A 19309-nucleotide genomic window follows, 5' to 3' on the forward strand; every position below is an offset into this window, starting at 1 on the left:
TGGATCTAGAGATCTGGTCAGATCATCTATCTTGGAAGATATAAAACCTGTGTACTGACCTCAAAAATCATGACACCAAACCAATATGAAAGGTAGGCCTCTCTAGAACTGGAGACTCAACAAAAATATTGGGTTTGCAAACCTAAAATTGCTTAAGGATTAGACAAACTCTGCCTATCACCTGACTTTGTATTCCTTCTTTATCTATTATTCAGGGATGCTTCAAAGACACACATTCTCTATTTCTCCATCTGGGCAACTTGGAGACAATTTCTTGTCACTTAGCTTCACATGAGTAGATTTGGCTGCTCTTGTTCTGATATGTTGAGATACAAGTTTGACAGTTTGTCTGGCTGATGTTTCCAACTTGTAATACAGAAGTCCTAACTCTTAGGTAACACTAAGAGTGGCTGCTATATCAACAGTTGTATAATATTGAGATAACTGTAATATGTCATGCATGGAAAGGGACCCTACACTTATCTCCAGTAGGTTTTCCAAAGATCACAACCCCATAAAAAAGACTTGGCTAATAGCCTACTTGTGCAAGTTTATTGACATTAAACACCAACTTTTCTAAATCCATTATATCTATTACAACTTAAAAGGAATACATACCAATCAGACATTGACTTAAAACCAACCAATTCACCTCCTTTGAAACTAACATTCAAAATTATCTGAGAGTTTAGAACCAACATAACATGGAATCTTTTCTTTAAATTCTCCAAATAACCTAGCATTAAGTAAAACTAACCTTCAATCCTCAATATATGTTTCCTTATATGTGATATAGCTACAGCTAAGCATAGGTATAATGAGATGACCAGAAAACATATCAAGTCACAGGAATTAGAAACTCACAATCTCTGGAAAATTTATAATAGTGTGGCTATCAACATTTCCCTCATTATCCAACTACTATAATGTCGCTTGCATGGCAACTGATAAGATTGAGCTACTTGCCGGCAGTCTGTTTTGAATTTCATCTTGTTCCCACAAAGCATGCCCATTACAGACGGAAAATTCTCATATTCGGGATATCATAAAAAACTTGACATGTCCAAAGCATGTGATTTTACCTCTGCTATGAAATTAAGAAATGCTATGCATTCTCCAAAATTGACAACAAATGCATTGATGAATATTGCTTCCCTGATAGCTGAAAAATTGCCTCTGTGATATCATTGTTCAAGAATTCTAGTAAAAGTGTTGACTTACAAAATTATTGCCTCATAAGTCTCTTCTCGCTCTCCATCAAAAAGCTTTGAGTCATTAATCAATCTAGTGTTATTCCACCATCTTCTAATGCTTCTTTTTGACTATCAGTATGGACTTGGACAAGCCTATAATACTATGGATATTCTAATAGCCATCTCTGAACACAGATACCATACACTGGACAAGGCAGGTGAAGTTAAAGTAGTAGCATTAATATATCAAAAGCCTTTAACAAGGTTTGACAGAAAGGCTTTCTCATAAATATTAATTTGTACAGTATTACTGGATGAAAATTTAATAGAACTAGATCCTTTTTAAAAGAAAAAGATCCAGGTTATCTTTGATGACTGTACATCCAGACAATATGGCATTAACATAGGTGTACCCTAAAATTATTATTCCTGATCTTCATAAACGACTTTTCTGATGCAATTGTGTCCGAGATGGATATAGTTGCTAATAACACCACACTCTATTCTTGACATGTAGGTAAAACAAATGTGCACTTATCTAAGACACTGGCTGATTCTTTAAAAAATGACCTCCAGTCTGTAGTCAAATGAAGGCATAAATGGATGACAACATTTAATAGAATTAAGACAAAGCTCTTTTCTTTTAACAATTATAAGAAACCTTTTTAAGCATCAATTGGCATGGCTGATAACATTCTATCCAAGAGTCCAACATTCAAACTTTTCTGCCAAATATTCAAAGGTAACATGAATTGTGTAATGGATAACATAGCAGGGACATAGTGTAAAAGTAGCCACAGCAAAAGCATGATGGGATTGGAGGGGGACAGAAGAAGAAGGAATTAGACTTAAAACCAACTCTGAGCTCATACCCGGAGAATAAAGGATTTACAAAAGGATGATAGTGGTTTAATAACCCACCACTTCAGAGTCAAGTAGAATTCAGAAATGAGAAACGACTAAAGGAGACAATTAAATGAAAGAGAGAAAAATACATATGCATATAAAAGAAAGAGAGAGATAGAAAGGAAGGGAGGTGAACCAGAAATGAAAAGAAAAGAGAGAAGACAATACATTTTCCGATGATTCTATAACTCATAACTAGACTCTATAAACCTGATGCATTTTTTTTTCAATTTTTGTTACTTCACCCAGCTAAGTACATGTTCCTTTTATTCTAATTCTGCCTCCAACCCATGCTACCCTGTTGGTTAAATGTTCATAACTTTGTGATACCATTCATGTCTGACTTTTCTTTTGTTGAAGTTTTTTTGTTCGTCTCATATAATATCATCATATTCTGTCCAACCTTTACCTTTGACCCATTGAGTTTGTTTTGTTGAAATTCCATAGAATTAATTCCCTTATATTATTAAAATCCCTTTTACTTGTTTTAACCATGTGTTGCCATTCTTGTTCATTTACATCACTTAGCAGTTGAAGGAGGAAAGAGTATCTATGAAGCGAACAACATGCCATAACATATTGTGACATCACATTTGATCTATTTATTTTTAATCATGTGATGCAAGCAATGCAAGGTTGAAAGCAAACAACAAGCAGAGTCAAAGATTTTGTCCAGAAGGACAATCAACACCGGCTTTACTTCTTCCAGCTCATAACAATTGGAATAAATACATAGAAAATACTGCCAAGACTACTACAAAGGTAGCGCCCGGAAGTCAAGAGATTCAAACGGGACACTTTTCAATCTACAGCAGTTAACTGGCAATGCATGTTATTTGTAAACAAACATACACAACTTCAGTTGTTTGTTTTATTCATTACTTTTTTAAATATTAAGGAAAGATTTAAAGAAAAGTGTGTGTGGGGAGGGTATATTTTGTTATGTAGGTACATTGGGGGGGTATTTTTTAACAAAACTTTTCGATAATATCAAATATTTAATATGTATTTTCTTAAATGCCTAAAAGAAAAATGTTTAAAATGTTTTTTCTTAAATGACTAAAAGAAAAAAATGAAATTCAATGAAAAACAGAAAATTACTCATTAGTCACACTCTCATCGTTCGTTTATTAAAAAGTTTTATTAAAAAAAGGAAAGCCCACAACACCTCCAAAAACACATCCTACATAAAAATTACATCCCTCCCCCAACTTTTCTTTACCTCTTTCCTTAATATTAAAAATCAACAAATAAAACAAATAACTCAAGTTGTATATGTTTGTTTACAAATGACACGTGCACGTCGATTGAAATGTGCCCCCTTTGAGTCTCTTGGCTTCTAGGGTCCTTATTCCATACTTCCACCCAAGATAAATTTTTACTTTCCACCTCAACACTCACCTTTAAAATTACATCTTTTAAAGGTTTTCAGATTTACTGAAAATGAATATCACATTTAAATTTGGGGCAGATAAGTAGTTTTCCAGATATTAAGACATTGTTTTTGTTACAAAGTGATATGTTGTCGCCATGTTTTTTTTGGTAGGCAATGCACATAACAAAGAAAAGTGAAACGAAACCAAAATGTACATGCATATAAATGAAACCATAAAACAAATGAAACAATATATCAACAATTTTTTCTCAGCTGAACAAGTGCTTTTCTTTTATTATTAAACTATCATAAAATATCATTTTTTTTTTCACATTATGTAAACCAATTTATCATCAACACAAACTATTTTATATAAAAAAGTTACTTTTTTTTTTCAATTTTTTATTTCTTCAATTTTTATTTACTTCCAAATATTCAAACATGAGTACCACACATTCTTTGTGAAATGTATCACAATAAGGATTTTCTGACAATTGCAGAATTTATGCTCAAAGAAGACTAAAGCAGGGCTTTCCTCATAGTGTTTTACCAAGAATAGTTAATTGACCCAAGTGTGAGAAACCATGTTGAAGGAATTGATATCGAAATTGACAAAACTTTGATTGTTCAGCGAAAATATAACCGAGGAAGAATCATCAGCCAAATTTGGCTTTTTGGTGGCATAGAGAGAGTTTCGAAACAGTTTTGGGCTTACTCTGGTAATAGACATACACCTATGTAGAAATGAGGAGATGTTACTTCCTTTAATAAATTTATTCTGCAAGAGTCTATTATCTACAGTAGCTCTTGGAAGGTATACAGCAATCTCAACCACCACTTTACACATCACATGATCAACCATAAAAAAAAATTTGTGGACCAGGAAGACCCCAGTATACATACACACAACATAAGAATACTTGTGGCAGATATTAAACATTGGGTGAAGAGACCTGCTACTCAGACACATTTTATGCATCAGTACTTGGTCAGGTATCTGTTCATCAGAAACATGACTAACAAGTCAAAACTGTTGCATAAGTTTTTCTCTCAAGCGGCCAAATTATATATGCATAGCTAAGTGAAACAAGAGGCATAAAGCAATCCCATTGTTTAATTTTTAAATTTGTTACTGTTGTTAAATTAAATTCTAATTTTTATGTTCTTTCCTTTTCTTATTAAATAAACATTATTTTTATTTTAGTTTTTTTTATTAATTTTAATCCTATTCTGTGTTCACTTCTAATTTAATTTCGTTTTATTTTAATTTATTTTTCACTGAAACAAAATGACACTGAAATTCATTAAGTAATACATTGAACAAAAAAAAACAATGTCTTGATATCTGGAAAATTACTTGTCTAACCTAGATTTAAAAGTGATATTCGTTTTCAGCAGAGATGAAAACCTATAAAAATCGTCATTTTAAAGATGAGTGTTTGAGTGGAAAGAAAGTAAAAATTAACCAAAAAAGTCATTATTATGTGAAAGGAATGAACTTTTAGATAATTTTCATGATTTGAGGTTGATGATTGAGGACATGCATTGCATGGAGAGAGATGATAAGAGAATGATCAATGAATGTGGAATTTGAGTCTTAAAAGACAGGAAAAGTTCTGTTAAGTTCAGAGGAAGATTAAATTCAGACAATAAGAGAACCAAAAGAATAGACTACAATGGTATGGTTATGTTGGAAGAATAAATGAGAGCTCCTAGGTTAGTAAATGTAGAAGAGTTGACATAGTAGGTTCAATTCACAAAAGAAGATCAAGGAAAACATGGGAGGAATTGATAAAAATGAACCTGAGAGAAAGAGGGATGAATAGACCTGGCCAAAGATAGGTTACATTGGAAGTTAATATCTTAAAGTCATTACAGCGTGTAAAACAGATGCTAAACTAATGATGTTGTTGTTGAGGAGGCGGAGGAGGAGGTGTTTTTACCAATTTTTGAAATGTTTTAATGTATAAGCAAACCAATATTAACTTTGTATTTTGACATAATTCTTTTTAAAACTATTCCAAGGTTTGTAAAAAAATGTTATGACACATTTTGAACATTCTTAATTGCCAGTCATCAATCTAAAGGAGTTGGCTGCTGCTGATGATATTAGCAATGAATGGAATCGACAAAAAAATATGTTTAAATGGTTGTTTGCATGCAAATAGAGTGATTTACAAATCAAGAATTATTGATGTTAAAGAAATTTATGGAGTACCTTATGCCCTGCAACATAAAGCATAGTTTAGACATGGGTTTGCATTTGGCAAAGGAGAGAATGCTCGATTGTTGTCAATAAATGATGCTGCTTTTGTTAGTCTTTTGACTAAAAGAAAATGAAGAGATTGTGCTTTTGTTCCATGCCTTCACTTGGTTGTGATGTATAACATTTCAATAATAAAAAGAAATAATGTGTGAGGAGCATCATGTTGGATGGTATTGAGCATTGAGTATTGAGCCTTCAGCCAGTCTTCTCTCACTCAATTACAGCATAATGACAGATCCATGATTAGATGAATCTGCAGTGTGAAATCTGACTAAATCTGACACAATTAAATTTGAGAATTTGTTGAAAGCACTACTTTTACTCAGCATAGATGCTATCCTAAAGATGAATCGCTTGTGCTAGTATGGTTATGTGGAGTGTTCAACCTCCTGGATAAATCGTTGTAGAAGAATCGAGGTCTTGAATTGCAGGCCAGCTAAGGATAACCTAAAAGCAAGCAATAAGACAAAACTGTAGAGAGTGGAGTTTGAAAACAAGTTGACCCACTGATCCATGATTTTTTAAAAAACCTAATAGGAAACATGATGTTAAATGTAGGTGTGTGTGTGTGTGTATGTTAGTTAAGAATGATCAAGATTGAAGAGAACAAATTGATTGCACAAGTTTAATTTTTTCCTTTGATTTCACGTTGTTTTTCCTCTGTGTAATACCATGAACAGTTTGGGTTAAAATGTCTTTTGCTATGCAATTAGGAGTAATTATGATTTACAGCAGCAAGTAAGAGCTGCTTAATGATGAGAAATAAAATGTTTTGAATAATGATGATGTTCTGTGTGATGGAGAAGAGTTTTTAAGAATACAACCATTTACTTTGATGGGATTGGAATGCTTGATCAGATGTGAAGTGTTTTGATATCAAGGAATAGTGAAAATTTATGTACATATATATTTGTATGCATATATATTTATGTAATTTACTGAAAATAATTATATTTATTTATAAGGAAAATATTGCTTCTTCATACTCTCTTTACCTTTCAAACTGTCAGATGAAATGTGTTTAAAAAAACAAATCAACTTTTAATAACAGACATACCCTATGGATAAACATACAGCCTAGATATATACTTTCTCCTTTACATTCATACTGATACTGCTTACGTTGCCGATTGATTTGATATTTCAAGTGTTTTTGCAGGTTTCAATTCTTTTAACCTTTTCAACCATTTCTCTTCTTTACGTATCCATTGTTTGCTTTCATCACTAATCACAAGTAACTGGAGCGCCTGCACAAAAGAAAACACCACACTGTTGAAATGAAAAACAAACATAAAAAGGAACATTACACTTCAATTCATGTGCAATATTTTTGTCTGAAATTTTTAGAAAAATCTCACATCTGAATCCCAAAAAGTACTCAATTGCTGCTGTTGTTGCAAAGGCATTTACCCTGTTCAGGTTGAGGCAGAGTTTTCCCTGGTCTGCACCGCATTCTGAATCATAGCGTCCCATGCACGCAGGTCCAAAACAAGGTTGCCCAAAATGGCTAATCAACTGCAATTCCATCACTGTAGGCTAAACACCTGTTCAGCTTAGAGCTCATTCAAGTACGTTTTAGTAATTGTTGTCCAGTTCCTCAGTTGTCTACCAATATGCTTGCATCATTAAGGTAGGAAGGATTACATCAAGAATTAATTGTCCCACAGGGTAACAAGAAGTATGTGCAAGCCATCAAAGACATTGCTGCAACAGAACAGATGGCAGAAACTTTAAATTGAAGTGTTGGCAGAGGACTGTGGTTAGGGTTAGGGTTAGGACATGTCAACTTATCAACAATGCTAAATGTGGTGAAGGCAGCCATTGCTAAAAACTTCCAAATTCCACCATTCAACCATACTCATTGGTCAAGTTTCACACCTATAGATGAGGATCAACCAGATGACTGATTGGTAGATACACATCTTTTATTGAGATCTCCCAGCACACTTGTAACAACTGCTGAAGATGCACAAAGGCGAATATAGGAGCCCCAACTCAATGATCAACCTCCACTGTACCCAATCTGAATGGAACAATGGCAGACCCAAAGTACTAGACAAACCAAGAATGAGAGAACTTTAATATGTTGATCTTCGATATCTCCAAACAAATCATTATGTTGGAACTCAACAGTCCCTAAGATGACTACATTCAAGAAACCAACAAGAGAAATTTTTCTTACATTTATTTTTTAACTACCAAAATAAAATTTACATATCAAAATTCATTTTTAATGTTAAGAAAGAAAAAGAAAATATTTACCTCTGGACTGATCAGCACTGTTTCAGCATAGTAACGGAAATAGGTCTTATTTTTAAAAGAGAAGAAATCGTTGTACGGTTTTATAAGAAGTTCTGAAAGGCAAAGAAAAAGTGAGAATTGTTAAAAAAATTCCAAAGAACACACTATCTGTACTCTAAAAAAGACATATAAATTCATTTATATATATATATATATATATATGATGATTGCAACATCTTGTCAGACGAGTGCCACTCACTCAGACACTTAAAGTCCATAAGTCCAAATGCCTGAGGGAGTATCTGTACACATGATGTTACATAATCTTAGCTTTGTACGACAGCTAAGTCTCTCTCTCGGTTCAAAATGTTGAGATCCAGCAACAAGCAAGAGCAAGATAGCCAGCAACAAATCAAACTGCAGACCAGCTTAATGCGGGTACTGGTCTCCCGCTTTATGGTTTTTTAAATCAGAGATTTGCTTCTCCTAGAAAGGTTGCCTTCACTACGGCTTACGGGAGCCCTCTCTACCCCAACACATATATACATACACACAAATATACACGGTGCTAGTTGGCCGTTGACCCCGAAAAAGGGTTCATTCGCCCTTTGAAAGGTCTTGTTTTTAATCCTTCAGGGAGACTAGCTGCCGTCTTTACCAAACAAGTCTGGTGGGGGAACCAGTTTAGTCGCTGGTGACCCGACCATGAGGCAGGTAGTACTGGGTTACATGGTACCAGTAGCATATGACATGACCTGACCACAATCACAATATATATATATATATATATATATATATATATATATAAGAACAAGTAGTTAATAAAACATGTTAAAAAACACTTTGAAAAAGAGCTAAAAATATATTTAAATTTAAAAAGGAAGCACAAAATAAGTGGATAGTCCTTAATCCACAGAGTTTCGAAGAAATACTTTCCTTCTCATCAAAGGGTAGGATTTAGCAAAATGCGGGATCAGATTTTGCTTGCAAAAGTATTTAATGAAACTACAAGTAAGTCATAGCTCTTACTTGGTAATAAATAGTGAAGCAGAGGAAATAGGGTGAAGAAAAAGGTGATTTCACGTGAATGGGTAGTCTGGTGAGGGGTAAAATATCCAATAACGGTAAAATTCAAAAATCGAAAATCCAAAAAAGTTGGTTAAATTTCTATTTTCACAAGTAAAATCCAAGGGAATCACGTAATTGGAAGATGGTCCAAAGTAATCCAAAAGGCAGAAATCCGTGGAATAATTCACAAATGGGTACAAGGAAAAGGGAATGAGTTTAAATAATATTATTAAAAGAAAGATAAGATGTGCATAGAAAAAAGAATTTAAAACTACTGTCAATGCTGGGTTGATTTTAGAAGAATGTGTGAAGAAGAAGAAGAAAAAAAATTGAATGGTAATTGAGTTAATCTTAGAATATAAAAATATATAAATTTTTTTTTATTATTTGGGGTAAACAATTACATATGGTCGCTACAAATAGCCATCTGTTTCAGTCAAAGAGACTTCATCAGGCAACCTGGAACCTCTCGACGCCAAAAAGAAAAAAAAAAAATATATATATATATATATATTTATTTATTTTAAGAGGATTAGAACAACAGTCTAAAGAGCAGAGTATATTTTAATGTATTAGTAAATTCCTTAATACAATTAAAATAAAATAAAAGAAAACAGTGCTCGTTGTAATGTAGATATATAATAAGCTCAATAGGCATATACATCCTAGAGCTATTTTAATATTGAGTAAGATGATTGATAATTAAAATTAAAAATCGGTTTCTTAAGGAAGAACAAACAAAATCAATAAATTGTACGATCGTTTCAGAAAAAATGTTTTTATTGAAATAGATAATAAGTCTTGGACAATAATTTTATCATTTGGTTTTTTGAAACAAAGTCTCCTCATCAGCAAAAATATCTAGCTGAAACCACTGTCAATAATTTTCCCCACTTTTTATCTGTGCCTAAACCGAAACATAAATTCCATGAACAAAGCTTCTTTCTCAGAACTGCATGCCTGTGGAACTCTCCTCCATTAGTCTGTTTTCCAGCTGATTACAATTTGGTTGTCTTCAAGTCCAACGTAAACAAATTCTTGATGAACTGTCCCATTAAATAATTCCAATTTACCTACTACTTTCTACTACTAACAATTACTAAGAAATTATCCCATTGACTACTGTACACTCAATAACCCTTAACCCCGGGCCTTGATAAGTGATGACCCTTTTGTAAAAAAACAAAAAAATTACACTATTAACGAATACTACACTACCATCTTACATTCATTAACCCTTATCCTCGAATGGCCTTCGAGCCTTGATAAGTAATGAATTCCAAGTAAAAAAAAAAAATGATGATCTGACAAAGCAGAAAAAAATTTAGTACAAATTTTAATGCATACTGAATGTGCTGTGAAAGTTTTCCTTTATCATTTCATACAAAAAATTGTAACAACATTCTGTCCATAAACTGTTATGTAACAGTACTGATACTTCTTTTTGATACCTTATTTGTGCCTGGTAACCAACTTGAATCAAAACCTTGTTAGGTGACTTTAACCTTTCATAATCAAAGGACAGAGGATAATGCAAGAAAACATAAATGAGAAACTGATGCATGAATGCTCAAAGGTTACAAACTGATAAATAGTCAAATGGGTAAAAGAGAGCTCAACTGAAAGAAATGCATGAGAGAATTTCCTGTTATTTTTCTTATGTCTATTAGAAAAAAAAGATGTTCATTGGTTTAATTGAATTTTTGTAAATACTAGTGCTAAGTCCTGGTTGAGGAACGTGAAAGTTTTTTTATGCTTTTGTTCCAACTTTTAACAGTCACTATTAATGCTCCCCTGGGACTTATTTCCATCTCATAATTGTTATTCTCGAGTGATTCTTGGCCTTAATAACCATGATCCAATTGTAAAATATTTTGTAAATATTTCAAATAGTTCTGAAATAAAAGATTATCAAAAATGATCAAATTTATTCTGAACATCCTGCGTTAAATTTGGTTTAAGCCTAAAACTGTGTCTTAGAGAAAACAACTGAAAGAAAATGGTCAACTCACCAGCAATGAACAAATTTGGGATGACATCTTCTCCATCTTTTATAGGTATAAATGCAACATCAATATTCGATGACACTGCAGGCTGCATTGATTTGTTAAAGACAGTGTCACAAGAAAGACGAAACTTATCCTTCGTGTCTCGGTTCAGCTGTAATCCCTCAACTTCGTTGTTGTAGTTGATGCCAAAATAAATCGTACAATTCTTTTCTAAAATAAAAAATAAAAACAGTTTTTAAAACTTTGACAGAACAAATTTCTTGTAATCATTTTTGCAATATCTCCCTCACCAACCTACTCGACTAGCAGCAAAATCACATTCCTTTACTGTAGAGGTCCTTGAAGAATTTTCTATTCTGATAGTTTCTTTCTTCAGATCACTTGCTTTCAGAATTTCCTTTTTACTGTTTCCCCGATTCTACCAAAATGCAGAAATTTAAATTTAATATGAACAAAAAACTTGTTATTATTGTTACTATTTATTTAAATCTCATTTTATATGCATGAGACAATATAAAAGTGGATCTTAGATATGAAATGATATAGAATTTGTTGGTGCAATATTAACTGAGTTAAATTACTTCTGGAATAATTAATTAAAAGAATTTGGGGCCCACCTTATCAAACAAACAATTTAATTCAAAGGGTCATATTATTTTGTTTGAGTGACAACTTGAGAAAGAACCTGATTTTGATTTTGAATAACTCGAATAGAATTGTCCAACAGTAATCATCAATGCTTCAAATTAGGATTTAAAAGATATATTTCACAATAGGATCGTTAGCAGCAGAACCTTGTATGACTTAAGTGAATTATCAAAACAAAACGCACAGGACAAAATTGTGTTTACAATTTGAAAAGTCCTGTAATTCAGATTGAACTGATAGCTGAAGAAAATAAACTTTTGTTGTATGTTAAATTACAAATTTTGAAAGGTTGAATTTACAAATTGTATTTTGATTTTAACATAACTGTCAGATTTGAAGGATTAATAACTAAATAAATTAAGTTAGCAAATTTAAATTGTAGCAAAGATATACTTACCATATCTGATAAATATAATTATCTCTGAATAAATACTAAGGCATGGTCTTGAAATAAGACCCAACCCACATGTGGCTCAGATTTTAAGGTCTAATGCTTTTAGGTGAAACAAAGGGCTCCCATTACTAGATCAATCATAATAGAACATAAAATGTGACTTGGTTTATGATAAATTAGCAAATCATAAAATTTGTCTTAAGTAAAATATTAAAAAAAAAAAAATCTTAAAGAACATGGCAGAAGACAGGCGTTCAGTTCAAGACAGAAACTGAGACAGTGACCAAAATTGGTGATCAATCAAAAACAGAAAAGACTAAGAAAGCTTTTTCTTCAAATTACACCACCTCGTAGGAACAAAAGCACAAAGCCAATTTCAAAGTTACTTAATCAAAACTTAGCAGCTGTTGAATTTCTCAACTTGACCTTTTCTCTAAGAAGAGTGACATGACTTTCCATTTTTATTATAGTTACACACCTATATTCCAATAAATATTTGTTATTGGTTACAGTAAATTTTTCTTGTTCTAGGGTTTCTGCCAAACTATCAACTTACCCACATTACTAAGTTTAAGTTGAAAGATCTTTTAAATAAAGCAGAAGCAGAGAACAACTGATAAAGAAAGCAGTCAGAATGCATGCAGACATTATCAAACCACTTAGAAATGAGAAGCAAAATAGCAGATGACAGCAGTAATGACAAAGATCCCATGAATGTCACACTTTTTTACAAATAAAACTGATTAACCAAAGAAAGAGGAAGCATAGGCATTAACAGTAGAAGAAAAATTTAATAAGAAAAGAAACATTTTCGAATGAGTTATCAACAGTTTTTTTTTAAATTTTTTTATTACATTTTTACCCCAAACATGGCACATTGCCACTTTGATGTAGGGGGCTACTATCAGGGACATAAGTATCAGGGGTACTGTGTAGGGATTTGGGCAGCAAAATGTCGGTTCACATTACACTTGAACTTCTGTATGTCAGTACAGTTGGGAAAGCAGGAACCCGGAAGGGAATTCCAAAGTCTAGCAGTTCTGGGGAAGAAACTATTGGAGTAGAAGGCTCTCTTACATCTAGGGATCTATACTGTTAAGGGGTGGGATTTAGCTGCTTGTCGAGTTTGTCGGGGGTATTTACGTCGAGGGGGTGCAGTTCGTCAGAGCATTCACCGTTAAAGTACTTGTAGAACAGGCAGAGGGATGCAACATTTCGTTGATGGGACAGAGGCTGAAGTTTATATGACAGTTCAGGACCTATCATATTGGCGACTCTCTTTTGAACCTTGTCTAGGAGCGAGAGACTAGTGGCAGATATACCAGCCCAAATATGACAAAAATACTCCATACATGAACGAATGGAAGCCTTATAGATGTACGGGATACTTTCGGGCGTTAGTAGCTTTCTAGCACGGTAGAGAGAACCTACCTTTTTCGCAGCGGTCCTGGCAATACTCTCAATGTAATTGTTCCAACTCATGTTTCCTGTGAACGTTAGGCCAAGGAGTTTAAAAGATGTACTTTCAGATAAAGAGTCATTAGTCATTGCTATTGGTTTCTTGTAATTATTGAAGGAAACAAGTTTAGTTTTGGCAGCATTGAATGTGACCATCCATTTTTGTCCCCATTCTACTACAGATTGGAGGTCATTGTCTAGAGTTTCTGCCATTTCTTTACATATGTGTTCATTTGTTTTCCTGTCGTGTCTGTTATAGAGCGTGGTGTTGTCAGCATATCTCACAGACAATTTTGTCAGGGAGGTCATTTATGAATATTAGGAATAATAGAGGTCCCAGGATAGACCCTTGAGGCACTCCCGCATTTATATCATATTGTTTAGATGTACGACCATCAAGGACAACCTGGATTTTTCTCTTATCTAAGAAGGATTTAATTATGTTATGTATTCTTCCAGTGATACCGTATGATCTGATTTTCCTGAGAGGACCTTCATGCCATACGACATAACAGCAGTAATGACAAAGATCCCATGAATTTCACACTTTTTTACAAATAAAACTGATACCAAAGAAAGAGGAAACATAGGCACTAACCGTAGAAGAAAAATTTAATAAGAAAAGAAGTTTTTCTTGAATTTACACATTTATCTGATGACATTTCTGAGTGAACTTTTGTCATATATATAACAGAAGTGAACATATGTGTCCAGCCCTCTTCAATAATCATGTATGTAAATTTAATTTTCATGAAAAAAGTGTGGTGAGGCTTATTTTCAATAATAATCTGATAATAATAAAAAAATATAATTTTTTTCACATTCAATATAAATACAAAAATATTCCCTTATTATTGAAACAAAATGAAGAGAGAGAATCTTTGTTTTCTTTTTGTTATTAATTAGTTTTGTCTATGTTTTCTTACCAATTAGTTTTCTTTGTTTTTGTCTTTGTGTTGTAGCATTTTTGAAGGAGAGTTGTATACTCATACTAGACATTTTTGGCAGAGAGTGAAAACTCATATTAGACAAAATGACCCAATAAAGTTGACAGGTCCGAAAAATGGTTCAAGCGAAAGACAAACAAATTTACTTACGACAATTGAGCATTCCACATGCTGTTTTGCCCACTTCTTCAATATTAAGTGGATGGCTTTTATTTAATGGCATAATTTCATGAGTACTGTCATTTACAAACGGAACCACATTTTCTGAAAGAAATAAAGAGTTTTTAAGTCATGTCCAATTAGCTGTAAGAAGAATTCTTTAAATAAATAATATCAATAATGAATAATGTAAGCTGTAAAAAATCACAATCTTCTTTAAAAAAGTTGACCAATAAACATTTTATAGAATTTTCATATAGCAATTATTGAAAGCACTGCATCCAATATAGATGTCATTCTAAGTACGAATTGGTTGTGCTGGTACAGTCATGTGGAGTGTTCAAACTCTTGAATAAACTGTTGCAGAAACATAAAAATATTCAATTACAGGAAGATTTTCCATCCAAAGACGAAACTGATTAGACAAGACCGTACAGAGTTTGGGGATAGTCAACCCATTTAACATTGGAGAGTTAGCTTGCAAACTAACTCCCAGTTAGTTTCCCAATTTATATCAAGTTGAAAAGAAAGTTCTTGCAGTTTTTAACTTTCAAATTCAAATGAATATATCTCGGCTCAAAAAATACTATTGATTGAAATAAGCACCATCAGAATCAACACACTTTTACCAACGCAAAATAAGTGTATTTATGCCAGTAATGTAAAAATCTTGCATGTTTTTGGTATCGTTTAGGTTTTTGAAGCATTTCTCATGTAGAAGTTGTCGAGATGCTTGAAAAAGTAGTAGTCGATAGGTGATAGGTCTGGAGAGTATGGCAGATGAAGCAGAGTTTCGTAGCCCAATTCGTTCAACTTCTGCAGGGTTGGTTTAACAATGTGTGGTCAGGTATTGTCATGGAGGAGAATTCGGCCTTTTCTGTTGACTAATGAAAAAATTGAGCACTGTTGGATTTCTTGCTACCAAACAAAAACACATTATTCATGAGCGACTGAAGATAGTCGGCAAGATTTGAACATTTGCTGGCTTGAAACTGAAAGTGTCATGTTTTGATTTGATCTTCTGTAACACGATTTTATATAAGTAAATATTACGAATTTATTTAAAATTGCAATTTTTTGAAAAATTGTATTTTAATAATCGAGCATTCTGTTGGATTTTGTTTCTCTCGAATCAACACTGGATAAAAGCACTAGTTTTCTATAAAAGAATCAACTTGATTAGTGAACTATTACTTTCATTAGTTATAAGGACTGGTTGGCTGTTGAGCTTTATTGCATGTCAACTACTGTTGACTCATTTCATGCCAAAAATGTACAGATAATAATAGGTCGTCTGGTGTTGCCTAGTCATAAAATATGCTTAAATATGACATTTTAATTTATGCGTATTTCATGTTTATTATTATTTAACCAATTCTCTATTGATTATTATATTGTACCCAATATATGATAGTGATTTTAAAAGTTTAAAAAAAATGACTTTGTACTATCAGCTAGAATTGAAACCAAAACATTTAGTGTTCCAGCCTTATTTGTTACCATCTGAGTTAATAATTGGATGAGAAAACTTTAAAAATTAACCGACTTTAACATGTAAATGTATATTTGTGCATGTATAGAAGTAACACATTTAGTCCACTTATGCCTGCCAAGTTTCAATTTTTTTCAATTTTGATCCTTTAGTAGCTATTTTTACTGACTAAAAACTAAATTGAATTTGTTCCACAGGTCTGAATCCCTTATATATCAAGTTTTACGTGTGTAGACCAAAAATTGACATAGTAGTTTGGTCGAGAATGTTTAGCAAACAGACATGGTCACTTTAGAGAGAGAGAGAGAGAGAGAGAGAGAGAGATATCAAAAAATGATTGGTTTATATATCATTTTATTTTCTAATTTTTTGGTTATTTTTACTTATTTCAACAAGACACATGAGTATATCAGTGTGTTTTTATTTGAAATGTGATTTTCAATTGTGACTAATAGTAAAGAAGCAGCTTAAAATCAAATCCCAAAAGAAATTATAAAGTTATTCATTGTTATCATTGTTTTGCTTATTCCAGCCACAATGAGAAAAATAATAGGTCAACATCTATACAATCATCTAGTGAAGAACTACAGAGAGATGAACAACTGTTTCTATCGAGAACACAAAGCCTACAAATCCTTCACAACTGGGATTAAAGAACACCTCACGTAATGGTACAAGTCACTTATTGCTACAGTCATGTTACATCCAAGAAATAATCCCTCCACTTTGCATACATTTGTTTCGAATAAAACATTAGAATCATCTGAAGTTCTAACAATATAACTCATCTAAATGTATTTCAAAATTACATTTTCCAGTTAAAAAGAAAAAAAAAAACAAGTATCTGTTGTCTACACCAGCAGTTGCCATGTATAATTCTAATTTTGGCAGACAACTAATGTGAATTTAAAAAAAAAAAAAAGTAAATACAATAATAATTAGAAAATGCTTATTTTATTAATATTAAATGCACATCACCATTAAGGATTAAAACATAATATTAAATCTGGATAGTATAGGAAAATGTGTGCAGAACAGGAGACTTTGATGGTATGGCCACATTGAAAAAATGAATGAGAATTCTTGGGTCGGTAGATTTAGAACAGTTAAGTTAATAGGTTCAGTTCAGAGAAAAAAAAACAAAGAAAACATGGGAGGAAGTGATAAAAATGGACTTGAGAGAAAGAGGGATAAACAGATACCTAGTCAGAGATAGATTAGTTTGAAAGTCAATTTCTATAAATCATCCATTTTACAAGCTGGCATGTGAACTCGATGCTAAAATAAATATAATGATGAATGATGATTTATTTGAAATCAGTTTGTGTGATTTTAGTTATTAATAATGTTACTGCAAAGTGGAGAGGTGTAAGATCTTGAAAATATGTATCAACTATTAATATTACTCGTCATTTTCTTAATAAAAAGCTGAAACATCTGAAAGATTTTTTTCAAAGATTTTGAACGGACCACTAATTATCAGGGGACCATTGGTCAGTGATCACTGATCTAAAATACTAATAAGGCTGAAAAGCAAAACAGAGAGAAAAAGAAATGTTTGTAATTGGGAAAACGTAGCACGTTTGACTAACGTAAGATACAGTGTCATGCTAAATCAGTTCCTTTTACTTGTTGAATTTACAGATGATCCAAACTTTCTTTATAAGAAGGAAGAGTGCAATTTTTTAAATTGTATTTTGTGGTCCTTTCTTATTGAACTGAATCAGTTCTTGTTTAGCTATCTGAAATAAGAATGATCTCTCCTATCTCTCTCGGCAACTCCTCAGCAGTGAGGATGGTGGTTACATTCTGGACTTTAATGTATGCAGAGGTCGCCGACAAGTTTGATCCTGGTCTTTAACTGCCTTTCGTAGTGAGGGTGGTAGTACCATTTCCATTTGGTTGGTTCAAGAGCGTTCTTCTCTCTCCTTTCTTCTCTTTCCCTTCACCTTGAGATTCGCATGTCAGTAGGCTTTGAAGGTAGCTGTGCCTTCAGTAGAAGGGTCTTCATAGAAGAGTTGTTTCGGCAGCCAGAATGCAAAATCCTTATGACATGACCTGATTACCTCAGCTGGTTCCTAATGACAATGGCTTTAACACTGGTGGTGTTGCAATGTAAATTCTGTCCTAAGACGTTGGTTTGTCAGACATAATCTGAGTCTTTGTAAAGTTAATGGCAAGGCCAAGCTGAGTATATGCACAGTTGAAGGCATTCAAAATCTGATGCAAGTGTTCTTCCGAGATGGATGCCACACAGTTGTCATCGGCATACTGAAATTCCATCAGGAATGTGACTGAGGTTTTGTTTTTTGACCCCAGGTGAGAGAGATTGAAAGCTCACTCATTTGTCCTGTAGACGATGTTGAGTCCTGGGGGAAGGTTGTTCTTGACTATGTGATGGCTGTTACAAATATGATGCAAAAATGTCAGGGAAGTTACATTTTTGCCTTGTTTGACGCCTGTTGAACTTTAAGGAACTCAATTTTACTGCCAGGAGAGAGGACTGTGGCATTCATGTCTTTGCAAAGAAACCTAATAATCTCATTAAACTTCTTGGGACATCCAAAAGTAGCAAAGGGCTTTCCAAAGCAGCTCTCTTGGAAGTGAATTGAAGGCCTTGGTCAGGTTGATAAATGCTATGAGAGGTTGATGTTGCTCTCTGCACTTCTGGGGTTGAGGCATTGAGAATATCATGTCTGTAGTCCCACATGTTGGGCAAAAACCAGCTTGGGTTTCTGGAAAAATTGACAGCAAATGGAGAGAAGCGACTGAACAGCACATGAGCAAGGAGCTTTCCAACCATGGCTAGAAGATAGACGTCCCTGTAATTCCCACATTCTGACCAATCATCCTTCCTCTTATAGATGTTGACAATTGCAGCATCTTTGAAGTCCATTGGAACTCTTTGGTCTTCACAGATTTGGATGATGAATTGATGCAGTTGGGTCAATAAGGTCTCTACCAGTTCTGTAGATTTCAACTGGGATACAATCAAGTTCAGGGGCCCTGTTATGCGTCAAGGATTTATTTTTTATTTTTTTTATTACATTTTTACCCCAAACAAGGCATATTGCCACTTTGATGTAGGGGGCTACAATCAGGAACCTAAGCTACAGAGAGTTGGGCAGCAAGACGTCGGTTCACATTACACTT

At 33.3% G+C, this 19309-nt stretch overlaps 1 protein-coding gene across 1 annotated transcript in view; it reads right to left on the bottom strand.

Annotated features, from left to right (window-relative positions):
* Positions 1–6721: 6721 nt before the first annotated feature.
* The window catches only part of LOC145292040 (uncharacterized), a 70473-nt gene continuing 57885 nt past the window's right edge, over positions 6722–19309 (bottom strand). The window contains exons 8-11 of the mRNA XM_080138064.1: positions 14656–14769; positions 11062–11268; positions 8003–8094; positions 6722–6987 (exon numbers count right to left, since the gene is read on the bottom strand). Of these exons, the coding sequence (XP_079994190.1) occupies positions 6859–6987; positions 8003–8094; positions 11062–11268; positions 14656–14769 (542 nt within the window). The 3' untranslated portion in view covers positions 6722–6858. The remainder of the gene's footprint in view (positions 6988–8002; positions 8095–11061; positions 11269–14655; positions 14770–19309) is intronic.

Source organism: Euprymna scolopes, chromosome 13, assembly GCF_053919585.1.
Source record: "Euprymna scolopes isolate OS-2025 chromosome 13, ASM5391958v1, whole genome shotgun sequence".
NCBI lineage: Eukaryota > Metazoa > Mollusca > Cephalopoda > Sepiida > Sepiolidae > Euprymna > Euprymna scolopes.